Source organism: Coccomyxa subellipsoidea (assembly GCF_000258705.1).
Source record: "Coccomyxa subellipsoidea C-169, whole genome shotgun sequence".
Taxonomy (NCBI): Eukaryota; Viridiplantae; Chlorophyta; class Trebouxiophyceae; family Coccomyxaceae; genus Coccomyxa; species Coccomyxa subellipsoidea.
The window spans coordinates 1,787,218-1,811,865 of NW_005178039.1; the positions used below are offsets into that span (position 1 = coordinate 1,787,218).

At 53.8% G+C, this 24,648-nt stretch overlaps 8 protein-coding genes across 8 annotated transcripts; 3 read left to right on the forward strand and 5 right to left on the reverse strand.

The window, feature by feature from the left end:
- Positions 1-194: 194 nt before the first annotated feature.
- COCSUDRAFT_40598 (hypothetical protein) lies at positions 195-991 on the reverse strand (the record flags this gene model as incomplete). The annotated part of the gene is made up of 4 exons (XM_005649803.1): positions 195-263; positions 387-500; positions 672-836; positions 938-991. The coding sequence occupies 4 exons, from the start codon at positions 989-991 to the stop codon at positions 195-197; spliced, it is 402 nt and encodes a 133-aa protein (XP_005649860.1).
- Positions 992-4,115: 3,124 nt separating this feature from the next.
- On the reverse strand, positions 4,116-4,671 carry COCSUDRAFT_83628 (hypothetical protein; the record flags this gene model as incomplete). Its single annotated transcript, XM_005650108.1, has 3 exons — positions 4,116-4,225; positions 4,326-4,371; positions 4,459-4,671. Coding segments are annotated over 3 exons (369 nt in total), but the record flags the coding sequence as incomplete, so codon positions are not given.
- Positions 4,672-5,622: 951 nt separating this feature from the next.
- COCSUDRAFT_22587 (5'-adenylylsulfate reductase) lies at positions 5,623-8,319 on the reverse strand. Its single transcript, XM_005649804.1, has 7 exons — positions 8,221-8,319; positions 7,980-8,086; positions 7,696-7,876; positions 7,266-7,475; positions 6,959-7,072; positions 6,511-6,720; positions 5,623-6,173 (listed from the first exon to the last, which is right to left on the reverse strand). Exons 1-7 carry the CDS (start codon positions 8,227-8,229, stop codon positions 5,937-5,939), a joined length of 1,068 nt encoding a protein of 355 aa, XP_005649861.1. The 5' UTR covers positions 8,230-8,319; the 3' UTR covers positions 5,623-5,936.
- Positions 8,320-8,669: 350 nt separating this feature from the next.
- COCSUDRAFT_61541 (hypothetical protein) lies at positions 8,670-10,701 on the forward strand (the record flags this gene model as incomplete). Its single annotated transcript, XM_005649805.1, has 6 exons — positions 8,670-8,683; positions 9,158-9,290; positions 9,435-9,516; positions 9,692-9,858; positions 10,066-10,302; positions 10,573-10,701. The coding sequence occupies 6 exons, from the start codon at positions 8,670-8,672 to the stop codon at positions 10,699-10,701; spliced, it is 762 nt and encodes a 253-aa protein (XP_005649862.1).
- Positions 10,702-10,997: 296 nt separating this feature from the next.
- Positions 10,998-14,560, reverse strand: COCSUDRAFT_65190 (hypothetical protein). Its single transcript, XM_005649806.1, has 10 exons — positions 14,290-14,560; positions 13,940-14,189; positions 13,697-13,849; positions 13,399-13,605; positions 13,001-13,215; positions 12,643-12,784; positions 12,325-12,490; positions 11,828-12,099; positions 11,489-11,725; positions 10,998-11,425 (listed from the first exon to the last, which is right to left on the reverse strand). The coding sequence occupies exons 1-10, from the start codon at positions 14,457-14,459 to the stop codon at positions 11,264-11,266; spliced, it is 1,974 nt and encodes a 657-aa protein (XP_005649863.1). The 5' UTR covers positions 14,460-14,560; the 3' UTR covers positions 10,998-11,263.
- A 1,168-nt stretch (positions 14,561-15,728) lies between these two features.
- Positions 15,729-16,937, forward strand: COCSUDRAFT_40602 (hypothetical protein; the record flags this gene model as incomplete). Its single annotated transcript, XM_005649807.1, has 4 exons — positions 15,729-15,869; positions 15,983-16,081; positions 16,188-16,262; positions 16,371-16,937. 4 exons carry the CDS (start codon positions 15,729-15,731, stop codon positions 16,935-16,937), a joined length of 882 nt encoding a protein of 293 aa, XP_005649864.1.
- A 298-nt stretch (positions 16,938-17,235) lies between these two features.
- Positions 17,236-18,386, reverse strand: COCSUDRAFT_52834 (hypothetical protein). The gene is made up of 3 exons (XM_005649808.1): positions 18,230-18,386; positions 18,006-18,107; positions 17,236-17,886 (listed from the first exon to the last, which is right to left on the reverse strand). The coding sequence occupies exons 1-3, from the start codon at positions 18,271-18,273 to the stop codon at positions 17,748-17,750; spliced, it is 285 nt and encodes a 94-aa protein (XP_005649865.1). The 5' UTR covers positions 18,274-18,386; the 3' UTR covers positions 17,236-17,747.
- A 726-nt stretch (positions 18,387-19,112) lies between these two features.
- Positions 19,113-24,411, forward strand: COCSUDRAFT_65191 (hypothetical protein; the record flags this gene model as incomplete). The annotated part of the gene is made up of 15 exons (XM_005649809.1): positions 19,113-19,203; positions 19,326-19,590; positions 19,858-19,990; positions 20,317-20,473; positions 20,598-20,782; positions 20,911-21,110; positions 21,245-21,335; positions 21,473-21,643; positions 22,032-22,187; positions 22,308-22,511; positions 22,697-22,825; positions 23,063-23,212; positions 23,352-23,498; positions 23,645-23,871; positions 24,063-24,411. The coding sequence occupies 15 exons, from the start codon at positions 19,113-19,115 to the stop codon at positions 24,220-24,222; spliced, it is 2,466 nt and encodes an 821-aa protein (XP_005649866.1). The 3' UTR covers positions 24,223-24,411.
- Positions 24,412-24,648: the final 237 nt, after the last annotated feature.

The window sequence follows — 24,648 nt, forward strand, 5'->3', positions numbered from 1 at the left end:
TAGTCCTTGAATAATTAAAGCAGAAGTAAAAGTCAAAGTGCATAGCACTCCTCAGCTAGGGGTGCATAGAGAAAACCCGACACCATGCATGGTGGCGACATATTTTATACAGATGATCAACCTAGTTCTGGACCATGCCCCTGCATAGTCCCCGCTTCCAGCTCTCACTCTCACCATTATGCTACTCTCATCACCTACTGGGCTGCTGCCATCTTGGGGACTTGGTTGTAGAACACCAGCGACACGTACGCGCACCACAGAATCTGCAACATCACAGAAACTCGCTCAACATTGGTGTGCATTTTTATTGTAAGATTTCTTAGTATGGAAAACATTATGTTCAGAGCAAACATCCTGGCAGGGTTCTGGACATGACAATTGCTCACCCCGATGAAATTCGCGTAGAGGATGCGCATGTCCTGATGGAGGAATCGGAAAGCAATGAAATTGGCGAGCGGCCACACCACCCAGTTCGCCTTCAGGGTCGGCCACAGTTTTGTCTGCACAGCAGCATCGAATGTCAGAGGGGCAGCACAGACAATGCTAGACATCTTTTGATTGATAGGAATGATCAGACATCGCATGTGACCATCATAGGCACAAGGAAATTCTTGCAACACGAACAAGGTCTTTCTGTGAAACAATGAAGGATAGAAGTGCGCAGCACCCACCTGAATGATGAGGCCGATCTGATCTGGCGTCCCCTTGATGCTCTCCAGGTAGACGAATAGCAAAATGGTTGAGAGCGGCGCAAACACCAGTTGGTCCACAAGCAGCTTGAGCACAATGGCTGGGCGGCTGGTGGGGCGCTTGGGCATTATGTTGGCCTCCAAGAACTGCACAAGACACCATGCTTGCAGTCAGCGTGCTGGATTGTTGTTAGAAAAGAGTGGCTGCTATTGTCCCGCTTCAGGTGGGAGGCTTGTTTCTGACTCACCTGATGCCAGTAGTGCCCAGAAGGTCCACCCACAACGAAGCCATACACAGACATCCTGAGGTTGCGTGCAACGTCAAAGGGGGCGCCCGTGAACCATTGTGCCAATGCGTCGCCAATGACAGCACCTAGTCAGAGTGATGCACAGAAAAGCATCAGCTCAGGGGTCCAACTCTGAACCCTGATTTCCATGTTCATGTGCCTTCTAATATTGATTATAGGTACAGGGCGCAGGATCGATTATCATTTGCAACATAATCACAAGGAGGTCAGAACTTTCCAGAAACCAGCAGTGACAACGCAATGTAGGAATATTATCATAACGCTTAACCAGGATTCACAAATGGGGCAAAGATAGTGCGTCACATACCGAAGAAACAGGTGAAGGCCTTTGTGAGGACAGGTGCTGTCTGCAGGCTGTAGTTATAGTAATTCCATAATCCGAATCCACGCTGCGGCTTTTGTTTCTGTGTGCGTGCCGCCTCTGCATGGATGGGGAGCCGAAGTGCTGCAGGCAAATCGTTCGATGTTGCTCTACGCATTGGCATTATACTGGGGCGGAACGCCCACAAATTTTTCGAGGAAATTGAAGGAGCACAAAGCGCGTTGCTTCTACGCCTTATAATTATAAGTCTCTGGCACGCATTGAGATTTCTCAACATTTTCCAGGTCGACAATTCTTGATTGCATCGTGAAAAGGAGCGGAGAGGGCGAAGATTCTTCGCCGAAGAAGAAAGCAGCAATACAACGCCGAGACCTTTAGGGTACAACTTAGCCTATATATAGGGTAAATTGGCTGAGTCACGCCGAGACCTGCACCGAGAGAGAGAAGATCTAAGTGATCAAAGTTCCACTGAGCACATCCAAACACCGAATTCCTGGATCAAGAGAACCACGGTCCCGTCTGACACTTGGCGATCCTCGTGTCAGAAGGGACCGTTCACAATTAGTATCGAGAATTAAGATACTTCTTGTTTCAAGTATTCCTGAGAATTCTAATTACTTGTCAACGAAATATTGCGAATTGGAGACTTCCAGATGAAGGCGGATCGGGGCAAGGAGTATCATCCTCCCGTTAAGCAAGAAAAGCAGCTAAAGCAGAAGCAGACGCAACACCTGTCTACAGACATGCACAGCAAGATGAATTTGATATCACCAGCAGCGATGCATCACACAGTGGCATCAGGAGCGTTTCAGGAAAGCAAGCTGATCAAGCACAGGCACACCGACGCAAGAGACTTTTCTCATGAGAAGCCGTTCGAGCGCGTTTTGGTGAGGATCTGGATTTCAAACTCATGTTTGAACATAGTTGTATTCTTCCTGACCCATCAGCAACCTTGATCTGTGCTCATCTGACTGATCGTCTGAGTACTGCCTGAGCACTTCACTCTTGTGTAGGTTGCCAGCTACTTCATCGAAAAGCAAGCAAAGGCTGAGGCCATGCGATGTCTGCAGGGACCTTGATCCCTTCGACATAGGATTTACTTTCTGGGAGGAACCTTTTTGGATTGGATTGGTATGTCCACAGGCACAAGGTCCATTTTATTTGAGGAACACTGATTTGCCCATCTGAGAGAATAGGTACAGTAGAGCAAGTGCTACATCAACTCTTTCCTTGTGCCTGCAGCAGGCAAAATTTTGCAACGCCTGCTTCCATGCCCTCTTCACATTGTGTGGTGATTGATCATCCACGACTTTCACGGCGAGTGGAGGCTGCAACTGAATATCTTCGCAAGGTTGTGCGGAGGCCTGATCTGCATTTGAAGACCTGCGATGCTTGCAACTCAAGCGAGTCATTTTGCGACTATGAAGCTGCACACTGCGAGGAGCCTGGTCACGAAGGAAGGGTGCGCTACAAGAATGCATCTGTAGCTTTGCGATTTTTAAACTTTGCGATTTACCGATGATAAGTTCAGCCAGAGACAAGGCTCTCAGCCGTGTTATTGCTTGCAGGAAAGAAAACTGTGCGAATCGTGCTTCTGTGCAGAGTTTCCCGACCTTAAGATCAACAGCGATGGACAGGTGAGACTTCTGCCTGAAGGCACACTTGCTTTGCGTGGTCTTGAGTGTCTGCAGGGCCGCGCAGAATCATCATTTTTTGTGCTCCACAAAGTTCGATGCGAGCATCAATGATCGGCTTTTTGACTGTGCACAGGAATTTGGACAAGAGTCCAAAGAAAAGACGTAAAACGATAGACGAGTCTGATGGACCCATTGAGGCAACAGAAGTGAAGATCGAGCCCAGCGCTCAGACCGCCTGAGTCATGCAAGGGGTGCAACTCCTCCTATGCTGACCATCGACTCCACGTATGTTTCAAAAGACTTCCTGTTCATGTATCTTATTGTAACAAGCAACTAGCTAGATCTTCTCACTGAGAACTCATGGCATGGTGTTGAAAACATGTGTGAAATTTTGGAGCGGGTCACTTGGTGCCCTTCAGTCACTGTAGATGTTGAGAATAGCAAAACCCTGAACTTGTAGTCAGATTTCAGAAGTGCTCAATTTTGTCGATGGTTGCCAAGCTTTGATGGCAGCAAACTCTTCCATGAGTTGTGCGCCTGTTTTTGACTATCCAGCTTGATCTTGATCTTGCTTGGGAAGCAGTTGAAGCTTGAAGGAGTCTGGGAAAGCATTATCATGATCACTGGGAGTTTCAGTATTTCACCTCTTGCTGCTACTCTGCTGATGGTTGATATGAACAAAGTATTGGGTTTACTAGCCTGCTCTTATTTTGAACACCTCAAGTTCAAGTTAATAGGAGGCAGAAGAGAGTTGTGTGTCATTTGAAGGATATCAAGCAGGCAGAGAGAAAGAATGTGTGTCCAATGCGCTCATGTATGCCTTTGCACAACATCTGAAGAATTGGTGGCACTGGTAGCCTATAGGGGCATGAACATGCTCGGTAAACACCGTGATGCAACGCAGCGGTTTGCAGATACTATTGGTCTAGTAAAAGGTTTAGATCAACAATTTAAGCACACTTGTAATTGGTTGCAACTTGTAGTCAAAGCTCTGATCATCTTGATACCCCTTAGAAATCAGATAGTTCAGAGCGCTGTGCCTTCATGCCAAGACAAGTGCAGCATACATGTCTCCCCAACTGGTGTGCATATATTTAACTAATGGAGGCAGCCAGGTGGAAAATAGGCCATATGTGTATTTTTTCACAGCCAATCCCACTCAAGAACATATCAGGGTCTCCCTTGTGTCCTGGCCAGTGATGGGATTCGTTCCAGAAGCTATCTTGCACAACTGCTGCTGCACATCTCTCCGCAGCACCACATCAGTCCCTGCAGGCACGTCTTACCCATCAAATAGGTCCATGGTAATCAGCATGCAGAAGCAGCAACAGAATCTGTAGACCAGGATAGGAGAGATATGGCAACTTACAGTCGCTGCCCGCAATATTCACGTTTTTGAACTTTGCATTGGTGACCTGCACAAACAACATTCCAGGGTGAGTCATCACTTCCATGCAGCCAAGAAAGGAAGCAACGGAAGAATCATGCGGCCGTATGCTTACCTGTGCCCCCTCCAGAATTGCCTCTGACAAATCTGCATTCTCAAAATCTACGCTCTCCAGATCTGCATTGTTGAGGTGTGCACCGACAAACTTGGCATCCTTGCAGAACGCTCCAAACAAGGAAGCGCCCTCCATGTTCGCCTTGGAGAAGTTTGTGCCCCTCAGATCTGCTTTGTACAGCTTCTGCCCTCTGAAATCCTTGGAAGACAGGTCTTGGAATGCCAAGGGTACCCCCGTCCCGGTACCTGAATGAAAATTTCAGGTTGCAGTTCCAAGCACTGTACCACATTCGTTATGCAGCAACACTAACATAACCTGAGTGGTTTCTCACCTCCTCCACCAGAGACAGCATGCGCATTAATGGGAGTCAAGGCAGCTAGTGCAGCTAGAGCTGCAGCAGCAACAAGTGCTGGCCCATGCGACTCTGTTGTCTGCTGGGCCTGGGCCACAGTGGGCAATATGACCCTGTGATTCCTCGAGTCGCAACATTTTCTGTTTGATCCAAAGATGGCGATCTGTACCCATCACACGAAGGAGTGAGCACTGTGAGCCTGCTTGCATCTAGTCCTGAGAAAATCCAGGAAGAATCGGTGAATACATACATGAAGATTATTACGAAAGAGCACCACATAAGTTTCTGCTATGCAGCAAGAGCTCTGCTTGTTTTTATATCAAAAACATGGTCGATTTCTACGTGCATGTGGGCAACACAACAGCTCTCAGACCTTCTGTGTCGCGAACTGACGGCAGAGCATGGTACCTTGCATCGTAATCAATGCACTTTGGTAGCTGTGCGATCACGATTATAGCTCAGATTGTAGAAGATTTATGATATTTCTTGGGCTCCTGATGCTGCTGACGTGGATCAAGATTGCTTTCCCTTGAATTCAATTCTTTCGAAATAATCTTTGATGTCTGCATTCCATTTTCTCTAATTTTCTCTAAAATCTCCTTTGCCACTTACTGGCTCACCCAGTGTCAATACTGCAATATCATCAAGGAAGGGGGAATGCTAGATGTGAGATGCTCAGTACTGACTAGTCTGCCAGAATGTACCAGAATGCAATTGCAAGCCATCACTGGTAGTCCCGATGGCCGGCCATCAGCATGCATGGCACGTGGCCCCCGGTCATCATGATCACACATCCATGCCAGCGCAGCATTATCCATGAGTCTTGTTAAACAGGGTCCTATAGCAATTTTAAAGTATCTTCAACGTAACCATAGACAATTGTCCAAATAATTCTTTGAAATTGTTCAGCGAGGATCAGAATCAATCCTGTATGACAACAAATGAGACCACCTTTTCAAACAGCACTGGCATTGACCAGAGGTGCACGCTGGTGACCTGTCATGCAGGCAGCGCGAATGTGCGCAGACGCGTCACGCATAACTCACCCTGACAGAGGGAGAAACCCAACTCATTTATCTCAAGAGCGCATCTTCATTTAAACAGAACATACTTCGGTGAGTAAAATTCACTGGTAGCCTGCCACGGTCCTGACCCACATGTCCAGGGTGTCAGCATCGCGGGTCTCTGAAGGGTACTTGATGTAGCCGGCTTGGCCAGCCGGCAAGATCACGATGGTAGGGAATGTGCGCAGCCCAAACTTCTCAGACGAGAAGTCGCGCTCAATGTCGGCCTGGAACTTTGCCACGCGCACATGCGAGCCCGCATAGCGCTCTGCCAGCTCACTGTACGACGCCTCCATAGCCTGCGCGCAGCAAAACGAACCTGTGGGCTTGCAGACAGCTTGCATGCTGGTGCAGATCGCACAGGCAGCACTGCTTCTATTCTGGCCCTCATGCCATCCTTTAGGCCCAACACCTTGCTAGTCCATGCACTGCATTGCTGCAGGGCTGCGGCTTTCAGGGACAGCACACCAGAGGTTGCCTTGGGCGGGCAGATCGGTCAAAGGAGAAGAGGGGAAACAACAAAATATTCCACAGAATCTGATCAGTTGATGCCTATAGATGTAAGCCTTGCACCAGATGCCAAGAGATGCAAACCTAACATGAGGACGCTCAGAGGAGGCAGAGGGTGGAGCACACCTGGGAGTAGGGGCACCAGGGGGCGTAGAGGACGACGAGGGTGGATTTGTCGCGGGGGCCGTCGGCCAGCGCGGCCAGCTGCTCGCGGGAGAGCGCCTCTACGTGGGCGTCTGTGTCCCACAGATCGCGCTCCGCCTCTCGTTTGGCCTGCTCCGCCGCGCTCTGCACCACGTTGCCCGAGTGCAGCCCGCACTCCTTGCCCGTCGCCTCCTGCGCGCACACAAATACGGTGTTGAACATACATCGTGCGATCTCTCTTTACCTTGATGCTATAATGCCAATTCTGACATGACTTCAAGCAGCATCTTTGGGTATGACAAGGTTGACTTTTGGCAAACTCATGACCGTCTGCATGGTAGCCTCGACAGTGAAGCATCCTGTTCATGAGCCATGCAGAGAATTAGACAGGGGTGATAGAATAAGGTAGAGTTGGGCAGTGGGTGCGCACCTCCCACCACCAGCGGCCCTCGCGCTCGTGCTGGTTCGGCAGCACCGCCCGCGTGCATGGCTCGCAGCCGATGGAGATGTAGCCGCATGCATGCAGCTCATTCGTGGGCACACCCTGCATGCCACATTATGCCATCACACCAAGCTAGACGAAATATTGTCTCAGAACTATCCAGCACCGCTGTGGAGCTAGATGGGCATTTGCAGAGCACACAATCTTGATTGGTCCGCAATCTGGCTAGATAAAGTTTCAAGTAAACAAGGCTGCGAGAAGCTTCCACCCCATAGATCTCAGTGCGTGGCCTCACCATGACTCGGAGGAAGTTCCAGACTTCGGCGGAGGTGACGTTGGAGAGCGGGTTGTACTTGACGAGCGAGCCGGCGCCGCCGTCCTTGCCCTCAAAGGCCGGGTCGACCTGGATGACAGGGACTGCCTGCCGCGTGCCGGGGCTCTGGTCTTTCCTCTGCCCTGTGATCCACGCCTTGAGGCCCGTCAGCTGCCTCCTCAGCGGCCGCACCTGCCCACAACACCACCATGCATTTGAACACCCATACATGGGGTTCTTACCAGTCGAATTGGAGTACTGGCTCTTCATCAAAGCTGATGCTCCATGATTCCACTGAACATGCACCGTCTATGTTGCACTTACAATATCGGCTTAGAAATAGATGAAAAAATGGCCCCAAGGATTTAGCAGCAGGCCGCATGCATGCAGTGGGATGCAAAGGGAGGCCCACCTTCCTGACGCGGCAGCACTCCTGGTGGCCGTCCTCGTAGAAGGAGAACATGCCCTTCTCGCGCACCAGGTCCATCGTCTCCCGGGCGTCCGGGAACGTGTACTCGATGCGGATCCCGTAGTGCTTCTCCACCTTGTCAAACAGGCGGTACGTCTCTGGGTTGAGCCTGCCAGTGTCCAGGCTGCAGCCACCATGGCCCACTGTCAGCACGATGCATGAGAGGCGCTCTCTCTGCAGCATGATTGCTGAATCTCAGATTTTCTCGATGAAGCATTCAGCCCCACCTGAAGACCCTGTAGGGACGGCCTGTCAAGTGTGCATACTCGATCAGCGCCACGTCCTCTGCACCGCTGAAGGCAATGGCTGCATCAGTGCCAAAGGTCGCCAGCGCCTGTGGCGCCACAGGGAAAGTGTAAGGATAGAGGAGGTACTAAGCAGCCTGAAAGATGATTCCTGTGCAAAGGGGCCCTGCACTTAGCAGGGCCCCTAGGTGAAAGACAGGCTTAGGGCGAGGAGAGGAGTTACATGGTCCATGATCTCCAGTGGGGACTTTCTGTCGAGATCCTTCGCCAGCGCATCGAAGTCGAGCTCAGCTGCGCCTGGAGCAGCTGTGGCAACGTCCGCCTGCACCCACAGCTTGTCAGTCGACGCACTAGGCAAGGAGGACCCAACGCACACAGTGGCGCGCCATAGGATCGTGATTCTCACCTCGGGTGCTGCGATCGCGCGTAGGACAGCAGATCGCTTGGCGTCATGGCGTAATACAGGGAAGCCGGCCACCTTCGGCACCTTGTGCACCGAAGTGCCAAGTGGTGCCGGCGATGCTGAAGGCCGCCGCCATGTACCCAAGTTCGCAGAAGCCAACAAGCTCTGCGCTGCCATGATGGAGGTCGTGATTCCTTTGGAATCCGGCTCCAGGCAACAGAAGCTTTTGTGTGGACCTCTCTTGTAAGGCGGTGAGTGAGGGTTAGGAGATGGATCTGGTCAGGTGCCGACATCACCTAATCATGACAAAGGCTCCGACACGGACAAGTTGGTCTCGATAATTTTGGAGATTGTTGGCTGCTTCTTGATCTCTGTAAACAAATTTACTGAAACTTTTGCTTTGGGCAGGATGTCACAACTGGGGATCGGTGCCATTGACCCACAAGGGCTTTTGTTTCACAGACATGCGCAGTCTTTGCAAGCACGGTTGGGTGCACATCACACTTGCACAGACACATCGTTAAGAATTCACAGAAATAAGCCCAGACCGCGCCGAGATGCCTTGACAAGGTGCAAATGCCTCGCTTTGGTCCTGCCAAGTGATCTATCCTGCGTCAGCTTTGAGATAAGCTCCATCGGAGAACACATTGGAAGCATCATGAATGCTTAAATTCTGGAAGTTAGAGTTAGATTTCATGTAGCAAGCCGGGATGTAAATCCTCTGCCCAAAAACTCACCGCAGAAGGGTTGTCCACAGGGGCCGTCCCTTGGCGCTGTCAGGCAGAGAGGTGGCCCGCCAGTCCGAGCTCATGCGGCTGCCGCCTGCGCCGCCACCAGCCTCAGCGCCGCCCCCACCTCCTCCTCCCCCTCCCCCACAGCCCCCCTCAACGGTGCGCCCCCCACTCTGTTGTTCATGCTGTATAGCCATAGTGCTACCTTGCAGCAGGTACCTTCCAGAAGTGGATAAGATTGCGTATGACGCATGCATCCCAGTCTCCCAAAAAGTGTATCCGACGGTGGCACGGCTGTCACAGGACGAAGGCGGCATCGGGAGACGGCTGCTTCTGGGGGCCGCCATGGTCGGCGGGGCCACTGCTTGGTGGAGCTTCCTCAATAGTGAGCCTCCAAAAGTCCCATGATGCTTTCTCTGCCTGAGTGTTCTGTGTTCCCGCTGTTTGCAGGAGGACCTTAGAAGACCCTCTTGTTTCCTTCTCGCTGACGGTTTTGACAGGGGGACTTCTGTCCTTCCGAGCATATGGGCATTCCCGTACATTAAATGTGAATGGTGCAGGCCAGATGCCGGACATGCGCAAGGGGAAGAAGGGGGCGGTTTACCTGAAGACCAAGGGGGGGAACACGGTGGGAGCCAGGGTGGACGAGAACGGGCGCACCTACATGTTCGACCGTGCCGGCAACCTCTACTACGACACCGGCGACAAGCGGCTCGGCTTCTACATTGTGAGGCCTGCAGTCCCCTTCCTGTAGCCATGCAGTTCGTTGATGTGACACTGGGGGTCTTGGAAGCAGCTGAACATTCTTCCTTAACATGGTGCAGAAATTTAATACTTTATTGGTGTCTTATGGGGTCATAAAGCCTCATTTACAGCTCTTACTGTATCGAAAAGGAGCAGTGGGAGGTCCTGATGAGGGTGGGATGGCCTGCAGGTGACGTGGGACAACAAGGTGTATAATGTGTTCCTGGACAAGAATGGCGAGGAGCAGCGGAGGTACGTGGGGGACATCCGCGATGTGCGCAGCTTCCGGGTGAAGGATCTGGGGGGCATCAGCGTGGATCGCCTGCAGCGCGCCAGCAAGGGGCGCTTCGACGGCACCGTCACCGCCTTCCCAGATGACAACAATGACATCCCCCTGCCGCCAAACACCCCGCTCTACAAGAACAAGGTCTGCCCCTCTCGGTGGCGCACTATTTAAGTGCAACGAGGCAGGCCCTGCAAATGTGTATGTCACTAGCACTGCATATACACCGCGAGCTAGCCCTTTCTCTCTACTTCGCAATCGCTGGGCCCTGTATGTCTAGTATCTCTCTTCTCTTAAGTGTCTCGTTACCTCGACCTCAGGGTCGCATCTCTCTTGGACATCGGATCCTTGCACTAACAATAGCAATTGTTGTTGCATTTGGTGTGGAGAGTAAGGAGTGGCTTGGTATTGCAGAATGGGGAGGTGCAAGGTCCCCCAGAGTTGGAGGAGGGCATCATACAGCTGCAGAGGAAGAAGAAGTTCTGGCCTTTTGCGGGCGACAAAAATGACTTTGGCGGGCCCCTCCAACGCGGAAATGGTTGATGCAGAGCGATGGCATGCACGTTGTCTGCTGACACCGATGGCTTCCAGCAGGTCTCTGTGTACAGTTTTGATCTCGAAAATTGATGTACACCATGTATAACATCAGTTTCTTGGCCCCTGGCGTTTCTTGGCCACAGGATTTGAGTGCAGACATTATGCCATTAATGGCATATTTTTCCTGTCAACTGGTGAGGACTTCGAAAATTGATAGCATGCTGTGTCTCAGATCGAAATCAAGGGTACGGAACTCAATCTTCAGAGCTCATTCAAAATGCGGTGATTAATGCGTCAAAATTGCTGGGCACCGCAATTAAAAGCCTTTATGCTCAATGTTCTCAAAGTCGTGATGGCCTGGAGGCAACACGATGCCCTTATATAGTGTCAGGAAATAATTCTCCTAACATGTGCAATCTCAGCATAAATATACAGCGGATATGGTACAACGTGGTCCCCATCGCATGCATGGTCTAATCGGACGCCCCACCCTGGAGCATGGTGGTGCACCCAATTGCAATGTTCAAGTCAAGTCCTGGGCCGCCCCCTGTACATCTGGACGATCCCGTCAGGGCCGGCCGAACTTGGGCGGCGGGGTGGGGTTGGAGAGGGGCCGGGTGCCCAGCGGCTGCACGTCGGCTAGCGGCCCGCTGCGCACGAGGCGCGTCCAGCGCTCGGGGAACTGCTCTGCCAGCGTGATGGCCTCCAGCTCACCATCCGCAAGCGCCACCTTCGCCGCAGCAGCCGGGCCCCCATCAGCCGTGCAGCTAAGGGTCGTCGTCTATGCACCTACTCCCTGCCAGGCCGCTGCCTGAAGGGCGGTGCGGATGGCTGGGGAGGCGTCGCGCGCGCATGGCGGGCTCAGGCGCTCTGGGAGTTGCGCAGGAAGGCGGCCCAGCGCTGGGGCAGCAGTGCAACCAGGTCCAGGGTTTCCGGGGGCGTGTCCGACGATAGCGCCACCTTGGGAGCGCCGCAATGCATCGTGTGAAGCCAGGGCCAAACCTCTGTCAAATTCATCTCCATGCTGCCCCTCATACACAGGCAGACAACGCAACCGCAACAATGCCCAAAAATATACCACCCTTGCATTGCTGTAGAAAAAAAGAGCTGTAAATTATAGAGATAGGCACACCTCGAGAGCGACGACCTCGAAGAGCAGGGCCTCGGTGGTTTTGCGCGCGCTCTGCAGCTTGGGCCGCAGCGCGGTCGCGGCAGCCTCGGCCTCGTCGGCGCCCAGCCACAGCTCGTTGCCGCGCGCCCCGGCTGACGGCTGCGCGCCGGACGCCGCCGCGATGGCCGCCAGCTCGCCCTCCAGCGCCTTGCGCAGCTCTGCCACATCCTTGGCCAGCTCCGGCACGGCCACCCCCTTGGCCGACGTTGCCTGGCACGCCCGCATGAACATCCCTGCAAGACACACCGCTCATCCAGGCTACTCCATCCCCCAACCCATTCCATGTGAACAATCCAGGCAATTGCCGTCATGCAGGGATGTATTGCTACAGCATAGAGTGACTGGTGCACTTTGCGTCAGGGGCTGCATTGGAGGGGTTTGCAGGCAGCCCCCTCTGCGCCTTCCCTCCTGCAAGGGCTCCAGTAGGGGAAGCAGACTACATAAAACAGTGTGCGTACCGTTGAAGAGGTAGTCGGTCTGTTGGGTGCTGCTGTCGGCGGCAAGGCGGTCGATGAGGAAATCGTTGATGCGCTGCGCCTCGTCCGGGCGCTGCCACAGGATGTGCTGCAGCAGCAGGCAATCAAACTTGTTCACCGCCCGCCGCCCGCTCGTGTACGCCGCCACCTGCCACACCACACCCCAGCAATCAACAATCTTCACGTTCACTGCTGCAAGTCCAGCTTCGATACCATCTGAAGAGCCAAGTCAGAGTGAAGTAAACATTGGAGTGTGCAGAGCCACCGAGATGACAGGTGGTTGGTCAAACAAGAACGCACCTGCAAGAGGGCAAGTGCCTTCACAAGGCGGCGGTCTGACACATAGACTGGCGGCTCGCACTTCTCCTGCAGGAAGCTGCGCACGTCCGACAGCAGATTCACAATCTCCTCCGGTACTGCCACCTTCGCCCTTGCCTCAGATCTGGGCACAGAAATTAGCAGTACTTCAGCAGCGCAGCAATAGGCCCCAAGCCATGACAAAGGTGAGGGTTCTCCCACAGGGCCAGAGACAGCACAGCAACATGCCCGTTGAAATCTGCAGATGCAGCTAAAGTGTCTGATAAGATCGCTGCAAAGCTCTCTATGGCTGCAGAGCTACTCAAAAACAATCAAAGCACGCATGAGCTGCGTTGCACACCTGGTGGTCTGGATCTCTTCCTCTGACAGAGCGATGCTGTCGATAGAGCCGGGCCCGGCGCCATTGGATGCGCTGTCTGTATCGCTCGCCGGGGATCCGCTGAGCAGGGCAGGGAGGCCTGCCAGGCTGACCTGGTTCACCCGCCGCCGGATCAGGAACCGATCATACAGGGCATCCAGCTCCTCACTCTCTGGCAGCTCGTTGGATGCTCCCACCTGCAGCACGCAAAGCTGTCACGCCACATCCTGATATCCGTGCGACAGTCACCATACAAACTGCATTGAGAATGTGGCGCATGCATGGGACCTCAACAAGAAGGATCAAGCATTGGCCCTTTGTTGACAAATGAAAATGCAGAGAACAGCGGTGCTTCTCGCGCAGGTGACGGGGAAACTCACCAAGCAGATGAGTGGGACTTGGATGCGCGCAGAGCCGTTGTCAAAGAGGCGCTCGTTAAGGATGGTAAGCAGCGTGTTGAGGATAGCGGAGTTGGCCTTGAACACCTCGTCAATGAAGGCCACCTTGGCGCTGGGCAGGTACCCATCTATCTGCCGGATGTACTTGTCCTCTTCCAGGGCCCGCATGCTCAGAGGCCCAAACAGTTCCTGCAACGAGACACAAAGTTGGCACCCAGGCAGCTTGGTTGGTAAAAGGATTCTTGCTGCTGCTGTTGTGATGAACCAGCAACGAGCTAACCTCAGGGACGGAGAAGCGTGTCAAGAGGCGCTCAAAGAATTGACCATCGTATAGGCGGGCCAAGCGACGGCCCAGTTCGCTCTTGGCAGTGCCTGGAGGCCCGATAAAGAGGATGTGCTCCCCCGCCAACGCTGCCAACAGCAGCAAACGAACCTGCAAGAGCAAGTCCATCGGTTATACTGCACGCCAAGGTGGACATCTGCAACGCCCATGGTGTTGTCAAGATGATCTAGGAAGGCTTGCCTCTGTATCCCTCTCCACAAGCCCTTCCTGCAAGGACGTGATGGCCTTTTCCAGGCGTTGCTGCAGGGCTGTGTTGGAGCCATCCTTGCCATCATCGCTCGCCCCTTCAGATGTACCGCTCTCAATGGATACCAAGATGGAATTGAAGCGGGTCTGTGCAGCTTCTCGTAGCTTCTGCACCTGCACCTCCTGCCTTTGATCCTTTATTTCATCGCCTGATGTGATTGCACTTACCCTCTCGACTCGCCTCCTGCATGTCACAAAAATGCGCTGTTGCAAGGTTACCTCCGTGGAGGGGGATTGGGGTTTCATGTCTAAAAGGATGAGCAGCGCATTCCTGTCTAAATCACCTGGAGAGGTGTCCATGGGGATGCGTCCCTTCTCTAAGACGCTGCCGCAATGTGCAGGGCGCTCGAGAGCTCACAAATTTTGTGGTAGAAACAAATGGACAATAATGATATTGCAGTGTACAATGTTGATCTCGGCACCCTCCCCTAGGTAGGCACACACGCAACTGCATTGCCCTAGATGATTGAGAGAACGCAAGCTGCCTTGGATGTGTAGATCAGGCTAACATGAGATCTATGCACGTATTATTCTGCATCTCTGTCAAAGCATAATTTACGTAAAATGGATTTACATTTGATGATCTCCAGCGGCATCGGTGCTACCCAGAAGGCAGGTACACCGTCATCCGACACGCGTTTCCACGTGGGTTCCGGAAGGTCTTTTATATTTAGATTAGACCAGCAACTCTGTCTGAACAATCTGTAAACGTGTTTCTATGGGCATGTACGTGCAGTGTTTGTAATTTGTTCTCTGTGACACAGTGCAATTGTCGGCTTGAATGATTGCAGCTAAGACATCCTCTCTGGCCGATGTTTCAGATCATTAAGACCAGATCACCTGTCTCTTGGTCCCATTCTGTCTGCTTAGCACATCATACCTTCTACGTGAAGGCTCGTGCACAATTGAGGCCACAAATTTGTCAGAGAGGTGAGAAAATCAATCAATTTCCCATGGCTTCTGTATCGGTGTAGAGCTCATACAGAGCTCACAAGCTTGAGTTCTTACAGGACCAGCAGCGTCTTTAGGAGCGCACGCACGAGAAGCATACGGTGAAGAGCCCTCCGAGGCCTGTACAGCGCATAGCAACGACTTCAAGGAGCTTTGTTACAGCGAGACAGAGCTGCTCCTGGAGATTATAGGGTACATGACTCCACGTGCTCCTACGGCTTCTTGCTAGCAGACCTTGCATTTTATGGGTGGCATGAAGTGGTGGCTCCTTTGCTCTGCAGGCAGCCCTTCTGGAATGTCACTGTCCATGCCAGAGTCCCACATAGTTTCAACTCTGGCTCGCTGGAGTTTCAGCGAGTTGCAGCTGTTGGAGCCTCGTTAATTGAGGCACAAGAGAGCGTCCTCACATTGGGAAACAGCAATGCCGCAGAGGAGTCTCTCATAAAGGCAGAGCTTGTGGATTTGCCTGAGGGGGGCGTAGTGCTCCCGCTTGCGCACCAGCAATTCCTAGTGGGGCTTCTGTTCCTGGAGGAAGCTTCTGCGCCCTCCCAGAGCGCCCTTTCAGACCTGACAAGGCAGACGCTGGGAGACAGCAGCTCATTGGTCAGGTGGGCTGTTGTCATGTGAATCATCGTTGGCCTGTTCTCAACCATGCTAGCACCCAGACACCAGAGCACTGACACCACAGACAGATGCCGCAATGACTGCAGAATAGAGCTTGACTCCTCCTGGGTGTTGATTGTGCAGGAGTGGGCGGCATGGCGCATCTCAGATGCTGGGGCCCGAGGCGCTGAGGCGCCTGAAGAAGGTGGCCCGGGTCCTGTCGCTCGCATGCAGCCTGGAGCAGCGAGCGGCCCTGGAGAGAGCGCGCGACGCCGCGCGGAGCCGGCACATTGGCGGACTCGTCGAACAGGTGCACAAATGATCCTCACAAGATAACATCTTATATTTGCTCTGCTCAAGCTTGCCCTGCCCTTACTGCAGCTTTCTGAGCGTTGTGGCCTGAGGTGTATTTGGTGTGGACAGGTGCGGGGGCCCCTGTCAGCTTTACGGACCCTGGGAGCGATGCTGGTGCCGCGTACGGAGGACGTCACTCGTGACGTTGCCGACGGCATTGTAGTCCAGGTGATCCATTGTTACTTGCAACTCACATTGCTGGAAAGACCAAGGTCTCAACAAAGGACAGGACAAGCAAGATTGCAACGTTACATGCATGTTCTGGTGCATGCAGGGGAACAGATTGCAGGACCTTGTTTTGGAGCTACAGAAGGTCTTGAGGCCTGCACATCTGCCTCCATCCTCTGCGGTGCGCCGTTACAGCGCACCTTTAAATTTATTCAACAAACAGGTGTGCATGCGCTCAAATCCTCTCATTGCAATCGCATGGAAAGTTTGACAGGAGTATGTGTTGCAGCCCCTGGCTCCCATCCCCGCTTCGAGCCAGCTGGAGCAGTGCTTTGTCCCTGCGGTGCTGGAGAGGGTGGCGGATGACATGACCAGTGCCTGTGAGAATGTGGGCGTCCGAGTCAGAATGGACCCGCTTATTGCGACGCTCGCCCACGAAGGCGGTCAGGCCCAGAACAGCAGCAGCAGCAGCAGCAGCAGCAGCCCCAACAGCTTGATGGACAATGTCAGCAGCTGCAGCAGCAGAGATCTAGATGCCTATGTGGCAGCAGGGATGAGTGGCAGGGCGGCCACTGCTAGCAAAGTGGATGCAGGCTTCGGCCAGTCGCGCACAGCTACTGGGCGAGGCAGCAGATACAGCGCCCAAGTTCAAAGGCAGGGAGCTCAGGGTCAGCCAGTGCTTTTGCCGCCGCCATCGCGCGGCCTGCTGCTGGGGGGCCCAGTGCTGCCTGACAGGCGCCAGTTCTATGCGCAAGTCCCTCCCGAGGTAGGGGTCCGTATTCTGTGCTGCTACACAGCCATCCGTAGCCTTTGTTCCTTTGCGGACACAGTGCAGGACACAATCTGTTCATTGTAAATTTGTTCATGCACAACTGCATTAATCTTGCAGCAATATTGCTTGTGCTTTCATAATCCAACCGTGTGTGCCGCAGCTGTGAGTCTTTACAAGTCAAGGAATGTGTGCAGGCGCTGAGTGGTATTGTGAGCTGCTTGATTGACTCCGCTCTCCAGAGAACTCCTCGGGGCGGACATGTGGACATTAGCTTGATGGCCAGAGAGGGCGGCATAAACATACATATTGTGGACTCTGGCACCCAAATGGCTGAGCGCTTGCGAGGCCTCCTTGAAGCGGGTTTCTCCCAAAGCCAGGTAATCTCTTATAAGATGTAATTACATGGGCGCACTTGTCATAGCACGTCACACTGTGGCAGCTGCTAGTAATTAATCAGTTGATTATTGTAATTTTTCACGGGCAACAACAATACTGCCTGCTTCTTTGCTTGCCAAACCGGCTAATCCCTCATTCGACTGTCCTCTGAGGGTACGACATCTGACAAGACACGGTGATAGACCATGGAGAAGAATCAAGAATGACACTGATTTCGTCCAGGTACCGGCTGGCAATGAAGATCTATCAGCGGAGGCTGCCATGCAAAGAATATGGTCAGGAGAGGCGTCAGGCTCAGGCTTCATTGCGTTGGCCTTGGCCCAGAATCAGGCTCGTGCTATTGGTGCTCGAATAGAATTTGAACCACAACAGAGACCCTTTCATGGCACCAGGACATCTCTGTGGGTGCCCGCTAAGAGATGAGTTTCATAAGTGGTTCTAGATTTCTGCCGTTGACTTTGCTGCCTCTCATGACTTTGATCTTCAACTAGAGTTGAATCAGAATTCTATGTGATACTGTGGCTTATGATTGTCCTGCTTCCCATCTGCATCTGTCTTTTGTATCCGCCAAACGCACGCAGAGATCTCATCCGCCTCACCCACATTGCACACGCCAGTCATGCTGACGCCAGAAGCACTGCGTAAGACACCCAGGTGGACCGTCAGATCTGAGCTGCCCCAATGTATATTGGTTGTCGAACAGTCTTCAGGTATGCCTGAATTCGAGCGCACTGCCTGAGCAGACTTCATCCTCACCTTCCAAATTCAAACACTGCAGGATCCCTTCTGGGTACGATCATCGGGATCTGGCGAGCAGAAGCTCCATTGGGCTCATCTGACACCTTTTCTTCCGCTTTGCTGCAAGTTAGCACACCAGAACTTATGCCTGGACACTGAGAAGGCGTCCCCCGGTCCCTGTGATCTTGCATCCAGCTCTTAAACCATAGAAAGGACATCCAATATATGTAGTTGTAGCGGACCTTTGTGCTCTAGGCTTCTTTTTCCTCCAAAATAGCAGCCCCATGCTGTCTGCTGATCTGTGCTGGTACCTGGTGCTCGGAGTCTGTAAGTCAAAGCAAAAACGAGAATACCCGGGTGATTAGAAAGGTTCTTCTTAGCTCATATGCAGAAGACGTGACAATTCCATGGGTATCTGGGGAGATCAATGCCCAGTCTGAGGCCTAGCTAGGGTTCCTTGAGGGTTCTGACTTGAGCATCGGAAGCGATTCGGCAGGAATCCTCGTCTTGATATCATTCTACCACATTTCATCGTCGTGATTTCTTTTAAATATGAGCATTTCGATTTAGCCTCTGAAGAGCTTGATACTTACAAAATGGTCTGTCCCATCCCTGTTCTGATCACTCTCTTTTCTTGCCCAAGATAAACATTATATCCTTTCATAGAATCTGACTATTACTCACGGTACTAACTGGATTGGTGGGAAGCTGGTATCGCAGAGATATTGAGAAGTTGTGACTGATCTGTGCCTGCAACGTGTCAATCAAGCGAGTGATACCCACGCTCATTGATCTGAAGGGACACCTGGCAAGTTTCATGTCTTGGTTGAAAGCGTACGCCGTGGCAATAACTTCGCTATTGGCAGGCGCAGCCGTGGTGCACAACGTCTACAAACCAGACTTGGTGAGCACGAGTCACAGGCACCTCAATTCACAGGCCTTAAACTTACAAAGTTCCTTCCATGTCCCAGCAAGCACACGAGTCTGATCATGCGCCTTGCAGACCATCCCCCTCTCTGACGACCAGCTGGGGAAGAAGCAGAGCAGCGGTCAAGCCGAAAGCGTTGAGGCGGGAGGGGTCGATAGTGCCAGATAACTAAGCAGGAGGTCCACACTTTTGCTGCTATGGCGCCAGCACTGCCAGGCGCAGACCTGGAAAGCAAGCCCATGCAAGCGGCAGCGGAGGACATCTTGAGGGACTACACCGCTCGTCTCGGTGCGGCTCCGCCAACAATGCTTGTAAAATATAGTCCAACAAGGCACGCCAATACCACTATGACGATCGTCGGGCAGTCAGAATTGTCTTGGCCCTCCCCCGAAGCGCCAGAGGTGGTGCAGGCGATGCGGCGGTGGCGCTGGAGGGGCCCGGGGGGGAGGTCTATAGCGTGGGCCTCAGCCGGCTGCGCGAGCAGATCAGCTCGACGCAGGCGTGTGCGGACGTATGCCTGGTGTGCCTCGAGAATATCGCGCCGGACGCGGCCGTGTGGACCTGCCGCAGGTCCTGCCACGTGCTGCTGCACCTCATCTGCGCGCAGGCCTGGGGACACCAGCAGCTGCAGCAAGCAGCCGCAGCCGCGCGCGCCTCCGCCGAGCACCCCGACCTGTGCGCCCCACTCCTGCCGTCGTGACCGAGATTGCAACACATACTTGGCTTCTGGCTGGCGCTCTTTGCTCTGGTGCTCAGCCTGAATTTAGCCAGAACGAGAAAGAGCACCGGCATTAGCCATGCAGTGATTCGTGCACATCTATTCCTCTCTGGCGATTGGTGCTATCGTGTGTGTGCTCGCCTTTTTTGCAGCACTAAGGGGTCGAGCTGCAAAATTTTGACAAGTGGGTGGGCGCGAAGGGTTCCTCTGGTCTGCGATGGCAGGTCACTTGGTCCGGTGGCCTTGCAGCCCAAGGCGGCGCAGCATGTGTGGGGATGCCCCAAGTGCCGTGAGGAGTACACCGCAGCGGAGGCGCCCAGCGAGTACCGCTGCATGTGCAGCGCGGAGCTGGACCCGGTCTTCAACCCCTGGCTGCTGCCCCACACCTGCGGCTCCATTTGCCGGCGGCCCCTGCACAACCCGCCCTGCGGCCACTCCTGCTTCCTGCTCTGCCACCCCGGGCCCTGCCCACCCTGCGCTGCCAAGGCAAGCCACAAGTCATTAAAATCACCCTCTTCCTTGTGTCTTGCTCACTGAGTAGGACATTGTGTGGCCCACATGTCCAACAACCAGTGGCAGGGGCCAATATCTGTTCAAGGGCACCTCCTGACTTGTTTATTTCGCGTATATAGATCTGTAGACCATACACAATAGGTGAAACGTCCGGTGCGGTTGGTGAGCAGGTGATGGCTGCATGCTTCTGTGGCAAGGCAAGCGCCGAGCGGCGGTGCGCCGCGTCGGGCTGGTCCTGCAAGAAGCTCTGCGGCAAGCGCCTGCCCTGCGGCCACCGTTGCCCCGCGATCTGCCACCTGGGCGACTGCAAATCCTGTAGCCTGACAGGTGTCCTCCGCTTACACCTTCATATTGCACCAGCAGCGTGTCTGACTTATACAAGACCTTGAATTGGTATCATCCCCTTCAGCAATAAGCAAGGCTGAGGCGGGCGGCGGTGGTGCCCCTGCAGGCGAGTATGCGTGTGCGTGCGGCGCGGTGACAGAGAGGAGGCGCTGCGAGGAGCGCGTCTTCAACTGCGGGCGCGTGTGCGGCAAGACGCTGGGCTGCGATCGGTGTAACTGCGATCGCGTGTGCCACTCGGGCTCATGTGGAGAATGCCCCAGAGCCGGCGTCCGCACCTGCCCCTGCGGCAAGGTCAGACTTTCATTCTTTGATCCCTCCCTGCCTTAATATATCCCGCTCACAGCTTGTCTTTATGTTTGGCACCACTTGAGCACGGCCGTCCAAGTGTTGCGGCACTGAAAGGCATGGGGCCATGGCAGGTGGCGCACAGCAACCTGCCCTGTGACGAGGCTGCTCCGCCGTGTGGAGCCACCTGTGGGAAGCTGCTGTCCTGCGGGCGCCACCATTGTGCGGACCGGTGCCACCCGGGCGAGTGCTCATCCACCTGCCGAGCGATTTCCGAGAAGAGCTGCGCCTGCGGCAAGATGCAGAAGTTGGTGCCCTGCGCCGAGCCATTCAGGTGGGCTTTCGCCCCAGATCAACCAGTCACCTTGTTGCATGCACTGCTGCCCTGTTCAGGATGACAATCATCTATGCATGTTGTATAGGTCAATCTTGCGATGGACGTCTTGATGTGGGGCATTTTGTGGGCAGGTGCGAGAGGCGATGCACAGGCATGCGCGCATGCGGCAGGCATGCATGCAAGAAGCGGTGCTGTGACGGCAATCACCCGCCATGTGATCAGGTGCCCATCACACAGCTGCTGTTGGAATTTTTGGGATTTATACAATCATCCCATTTGGTTTTATGCAGGTGTTGCATGCAATGCTCAGCAGAATTGTCGGGGCCGCAACAATATAAGTGGGGTGGAAAATGCGACAGGTGTGCGGTCGGCGGCTGCGCTGCGACAATCACACCGACCCATCGCCGTGCCATGCGGGCGCTTGCCTGCCCTGCCCGCTGACTGCCAGCGTGTCGTGCGCCTGTGGGAGGACGACGTACTCACTGCCCTGCGGCTCCGAGGGGGGCGCCAAGGAGCCCACCTGCGACCAGGTGAGTTCTCTCAGCACATACGCCGTTGCCTGATATTAACTATAGCCATGCAGTGCTGTTTGTGCAACATGGCAGTGGTGTTCTTGGTGTGATGTTGGTCTGCTGTGTGACAGGCGTGCCCTGTTCCTCGCACCTGCCAGCATGCTGGGCAGGAGCCTCCGCACCGCTGCCATTTTGGCGCATGCCCACCTTGCCAACTTCCGTGTGGTAGATCCCAGGTCAGCCCGGCTTGCCCTGCCTTTTGCCTTGGACCTTTTTGCGACAGATCTTGTACCATTTACCAATTAGTCCCCTGATTGGACCTGATGGCCACCTTTCGAATCAACATTGTCTGCATTGGACGCATACGCAGCATTGACTGGGCTGAGAAGAGGACCGCGGTGTGCAGGCATGTGGGCATGTGTGTTCCAGCAGCAGCTGCCACCATCCTCCAGTGCCACCCGTGCGCGCATTCCAGCCGCCGCCAGCCCCCACATCAGAGGGCATTCCCTCCGCTCGCTCGCACAAGAAAGTCTTCGTCGATTACACGCCCCCGGCACAACAGGTGATCAGTTGTCTCCTGCAATCACATGTCAGAGAGGCCACAAGTTCCCAGCTCGGCGGTGCACTGTTTTGAGCACAGAGGCAAGAATCGCGTGGGCTGATTTAAAAAATTAATGGACAGGTGGCGCTTGCTGTGAGGGCTGCGCCGGCAGTGGACAGCCAGTGCCCGCCCTGCACTGTGCCGGTAACCGTACACTGCTTCGGCATCCACTCCTCTGCGCAGTGCCCATGCTCTTCCGCCGCGCCGTTCTCCTGCAGCATTCCCTGCGGCCGGCCACTGCCCTGCGGCAACCATACCTGCTCCCGCCCCTGCCACCTGCTGGGCGTGAGACTCCCACAGTTTGGAAATCTGTTATTCTCCAAACAAGGGCTTGTGTCTGCAACCCACCCCACACTTTCAAGGTGGCATGCATTGCAGTTGTTACCTTAGCTCTATGAAAGTTGGGGACGAGCATCTAAGGACAGTCTTGATCCAATGAGGGGTACATTAGGGGAGATGGTTGTGTGCAGGAGAGGCAGGCTGATGGCTTGATTGAGGGGTGCCTGCCGTGCGGGCTGACATGCCAGCGACACCGGCCCTGCGGCCATGCCTGCCTCCTCGAGTGCCACACCTCGGACTGCCCCCCCTGTGAAGTGGAGGTGCTGGAGTCCTGCCATTGTGGCCGCTCCAATGTCAGCACCACTTGCTGTATGCTGGAACAGGTATACATATACACTGGCATCCGCTGCAATATACTGCCAGCTGACATCTGCCTTTTGTCTCTATGATGCTGTGTATGCAGAGAGTTGTCAGGAGACTTGTTGCTGAAAAACGCACGTTGGTTTTGTTGCATTCAAGATGTCTCGAGACCTTAGGACATTTTGTCGGTGTTGCAGGCTAGGAGGCAGCCGGGAGCAGAGCTGCAGTCTCTGCTGTCCTGCGGCAAGCCCTGCTACAGGAAGCTTCCAGAGTGCCCCCACCATTGCGAGGCTATCTGCCATCTGAGTGAATGCCCTGCATCATCCAGCTGCCAGAAGGAAGTCACGGTGAGCTTCCACCCAGCAAAATATCAGAGCACTGCTCTTGCCCATGAGAAAGCATCCCCATATTCTATTGCCCCACAAGAGTGTGCCTTGCCATACCTTCCTTTCGATTATGTGAGGTGAGAAACTGTGTTGTGCACAGGTGCGATGCGCGTGTCGGCGCATGCGGGAGAAGAGGGCATGCAGCGCCGTCAGGCAGCAGCTGGCTGCTCGGCACCTGCCTGCAGACTTTGACGCCAGCACCGCCGTGCAGCTGCTGGAGTGTGATGCCAAGTGCCATCAGATCAAGGTCAGGATGCCTATCTTTGGCATTCTGGTCAGGGCCGTCCTGCATGCTAGGCTGTGGAAATGTTCAATCTTTACTGTATTTATAAACATGGTAAAGCTGCATGGCAGTAAAGACCACCATGTCTGACAGCTGAAATTGGGTTGCAGGAGGGAAAGAAACAGAAGGCAGAGCAGTCAAATGCAGCGAAAGCAGTTGCTTCCCCCGAGAAGGACACCCCTCCGTCGCCGGCACCAAACAGCCCGGAGGCCCTCTCAATCGACAAGGCCAGCAAAGACAAGCCAGGGAAGAAGCTGTCGCGTGAGGAACGGGTGCGCCAACGAGAGGTGGCTGCCTTGGAGCGAGAGCGCGCGGAGAGGAGGCGAGCCATTCAGAGGTAAGATGACTGGCCTCTGCACGGATCATCTGCTCCCTGCTGTGAGGGATCACCCTCCTTTGTTTTTGCGGTGCATGAAAAGAGCACCTGAGCATATTGCTTGTTGAGCATGAGTCTTGCTCTGTCCATCTTGAGCTGACATGTAAATGTGGTTATGGATGGTAATGTCCAATGGACTTCCTGTGCTGCAGGAAGCTGGTGGAGTATGGGCCGGTTGCCCTGGTGCTCGCCCTCTTTCTGTGCCTCATCCTGGGTGTCACGTCCTGGATGTTGCAGCCTGATGAGCTCTCTGAGGAGCGCGTCCAAGAAATGGCTGCTGAAAGGCTCCGACGCATGGGCCTGGATTTGTAGGTGTCCTTTTTTTTTAATTTAGGCATGCATTTGACCTTGATTTCTTCTGCACTTTACCTGATGATCATGAAACACATCTGTCTATGGTAGGGACTCTTTGGGTGATACACACGTATCAAATATTGCTCCATTGGAATTGCATTCTGACTCAGAATTTCTGACCCTTTGAAGAAGAATGTAACTTCTGGCAGGTACTCAGCAAAGTTTGCTTTCTGGTGAAGTCTGTTGCAGACGTGCAATCTGGCTTGCATGCATGTACATGTGCACATTTCCAGATGTGCATCACGTGATTAAAAGCGCTTGTGAGCACGCCACGTCCGCGGGCACCATTAATGCAGATTCATTTTTTCTTGTCGAATCACTTCATGATAAATATATTCAAGTTTGACAACTGATAGAGTGTTCCCAGGTCTTGGTTTTCTGAGC

Excerpts from the sequence above, each read along its gene's own strand:
- COCSUDRAFT_22587 (XM_005649804.1), bottom strand. Across the intron at positions 7,877-7,979 it reads CGTCCCTACAGGGTCTTCAG|CCTGGACACTGGCAGGCTCA; the intron begins GTGGGGCTGAAT and ends TGGTGGCTGCAG. Across the intron at positions 7,073-7,265 it reads GGAACTTCCTCCGAGTCATG|GGTGTGCCCACGAATGAGCT; the intron begins GTGAGGCCACGC and ends TGTGGCATGCAG.
- COCSUDRAFT_65190 (XM_005649806.1), bottom strand. The coding sequence starts at position 14,459 with ATGCAGTTGCGTGTGTGCCTACCTAGGGGAGGGTGCCGAGATCAACAT. Across the intron at positions 14,190-14,289 it reads CCCCATGGACACCTCTCCAG|GAGGCGAGTCGAGAGGGTAA; the intron begins GTGATTTAGACA and ends TGTGACATGCAG. Across the intron at positions 13,216-13,398 it reads AAGTCCCACTCATCTGCTTG|GTGGGAGCATCCAACGAGCT; the intron begins GTGAGTTTCCCC and ends TGCGTGCTGCAG.
- COCSUDRAFT_52834 (XM_005649808.1), bottom strand. The coding sequence starts at position 18,273 with ATGGGGCTGCTATTTTGGAGGAAAAAGAAGCCTAGAGCACAAAG. Across the intron at positions 18,108-18,229 it reads AAGAAGCCTAGAGCACAAAG|CAAAGCGGAAGAAAAGGTGT; the intron begins GTCCGCTACAAC and ends GCTAACTTGCAG. Across the intron at positions 17,887-18,005 it reads GCAGTGTTTGAATTTGGAAG|TGCTTCTGGCGTCAGCATGA; the intron begins GTGAGGATGAAG and ends TGTCTTACGCAG.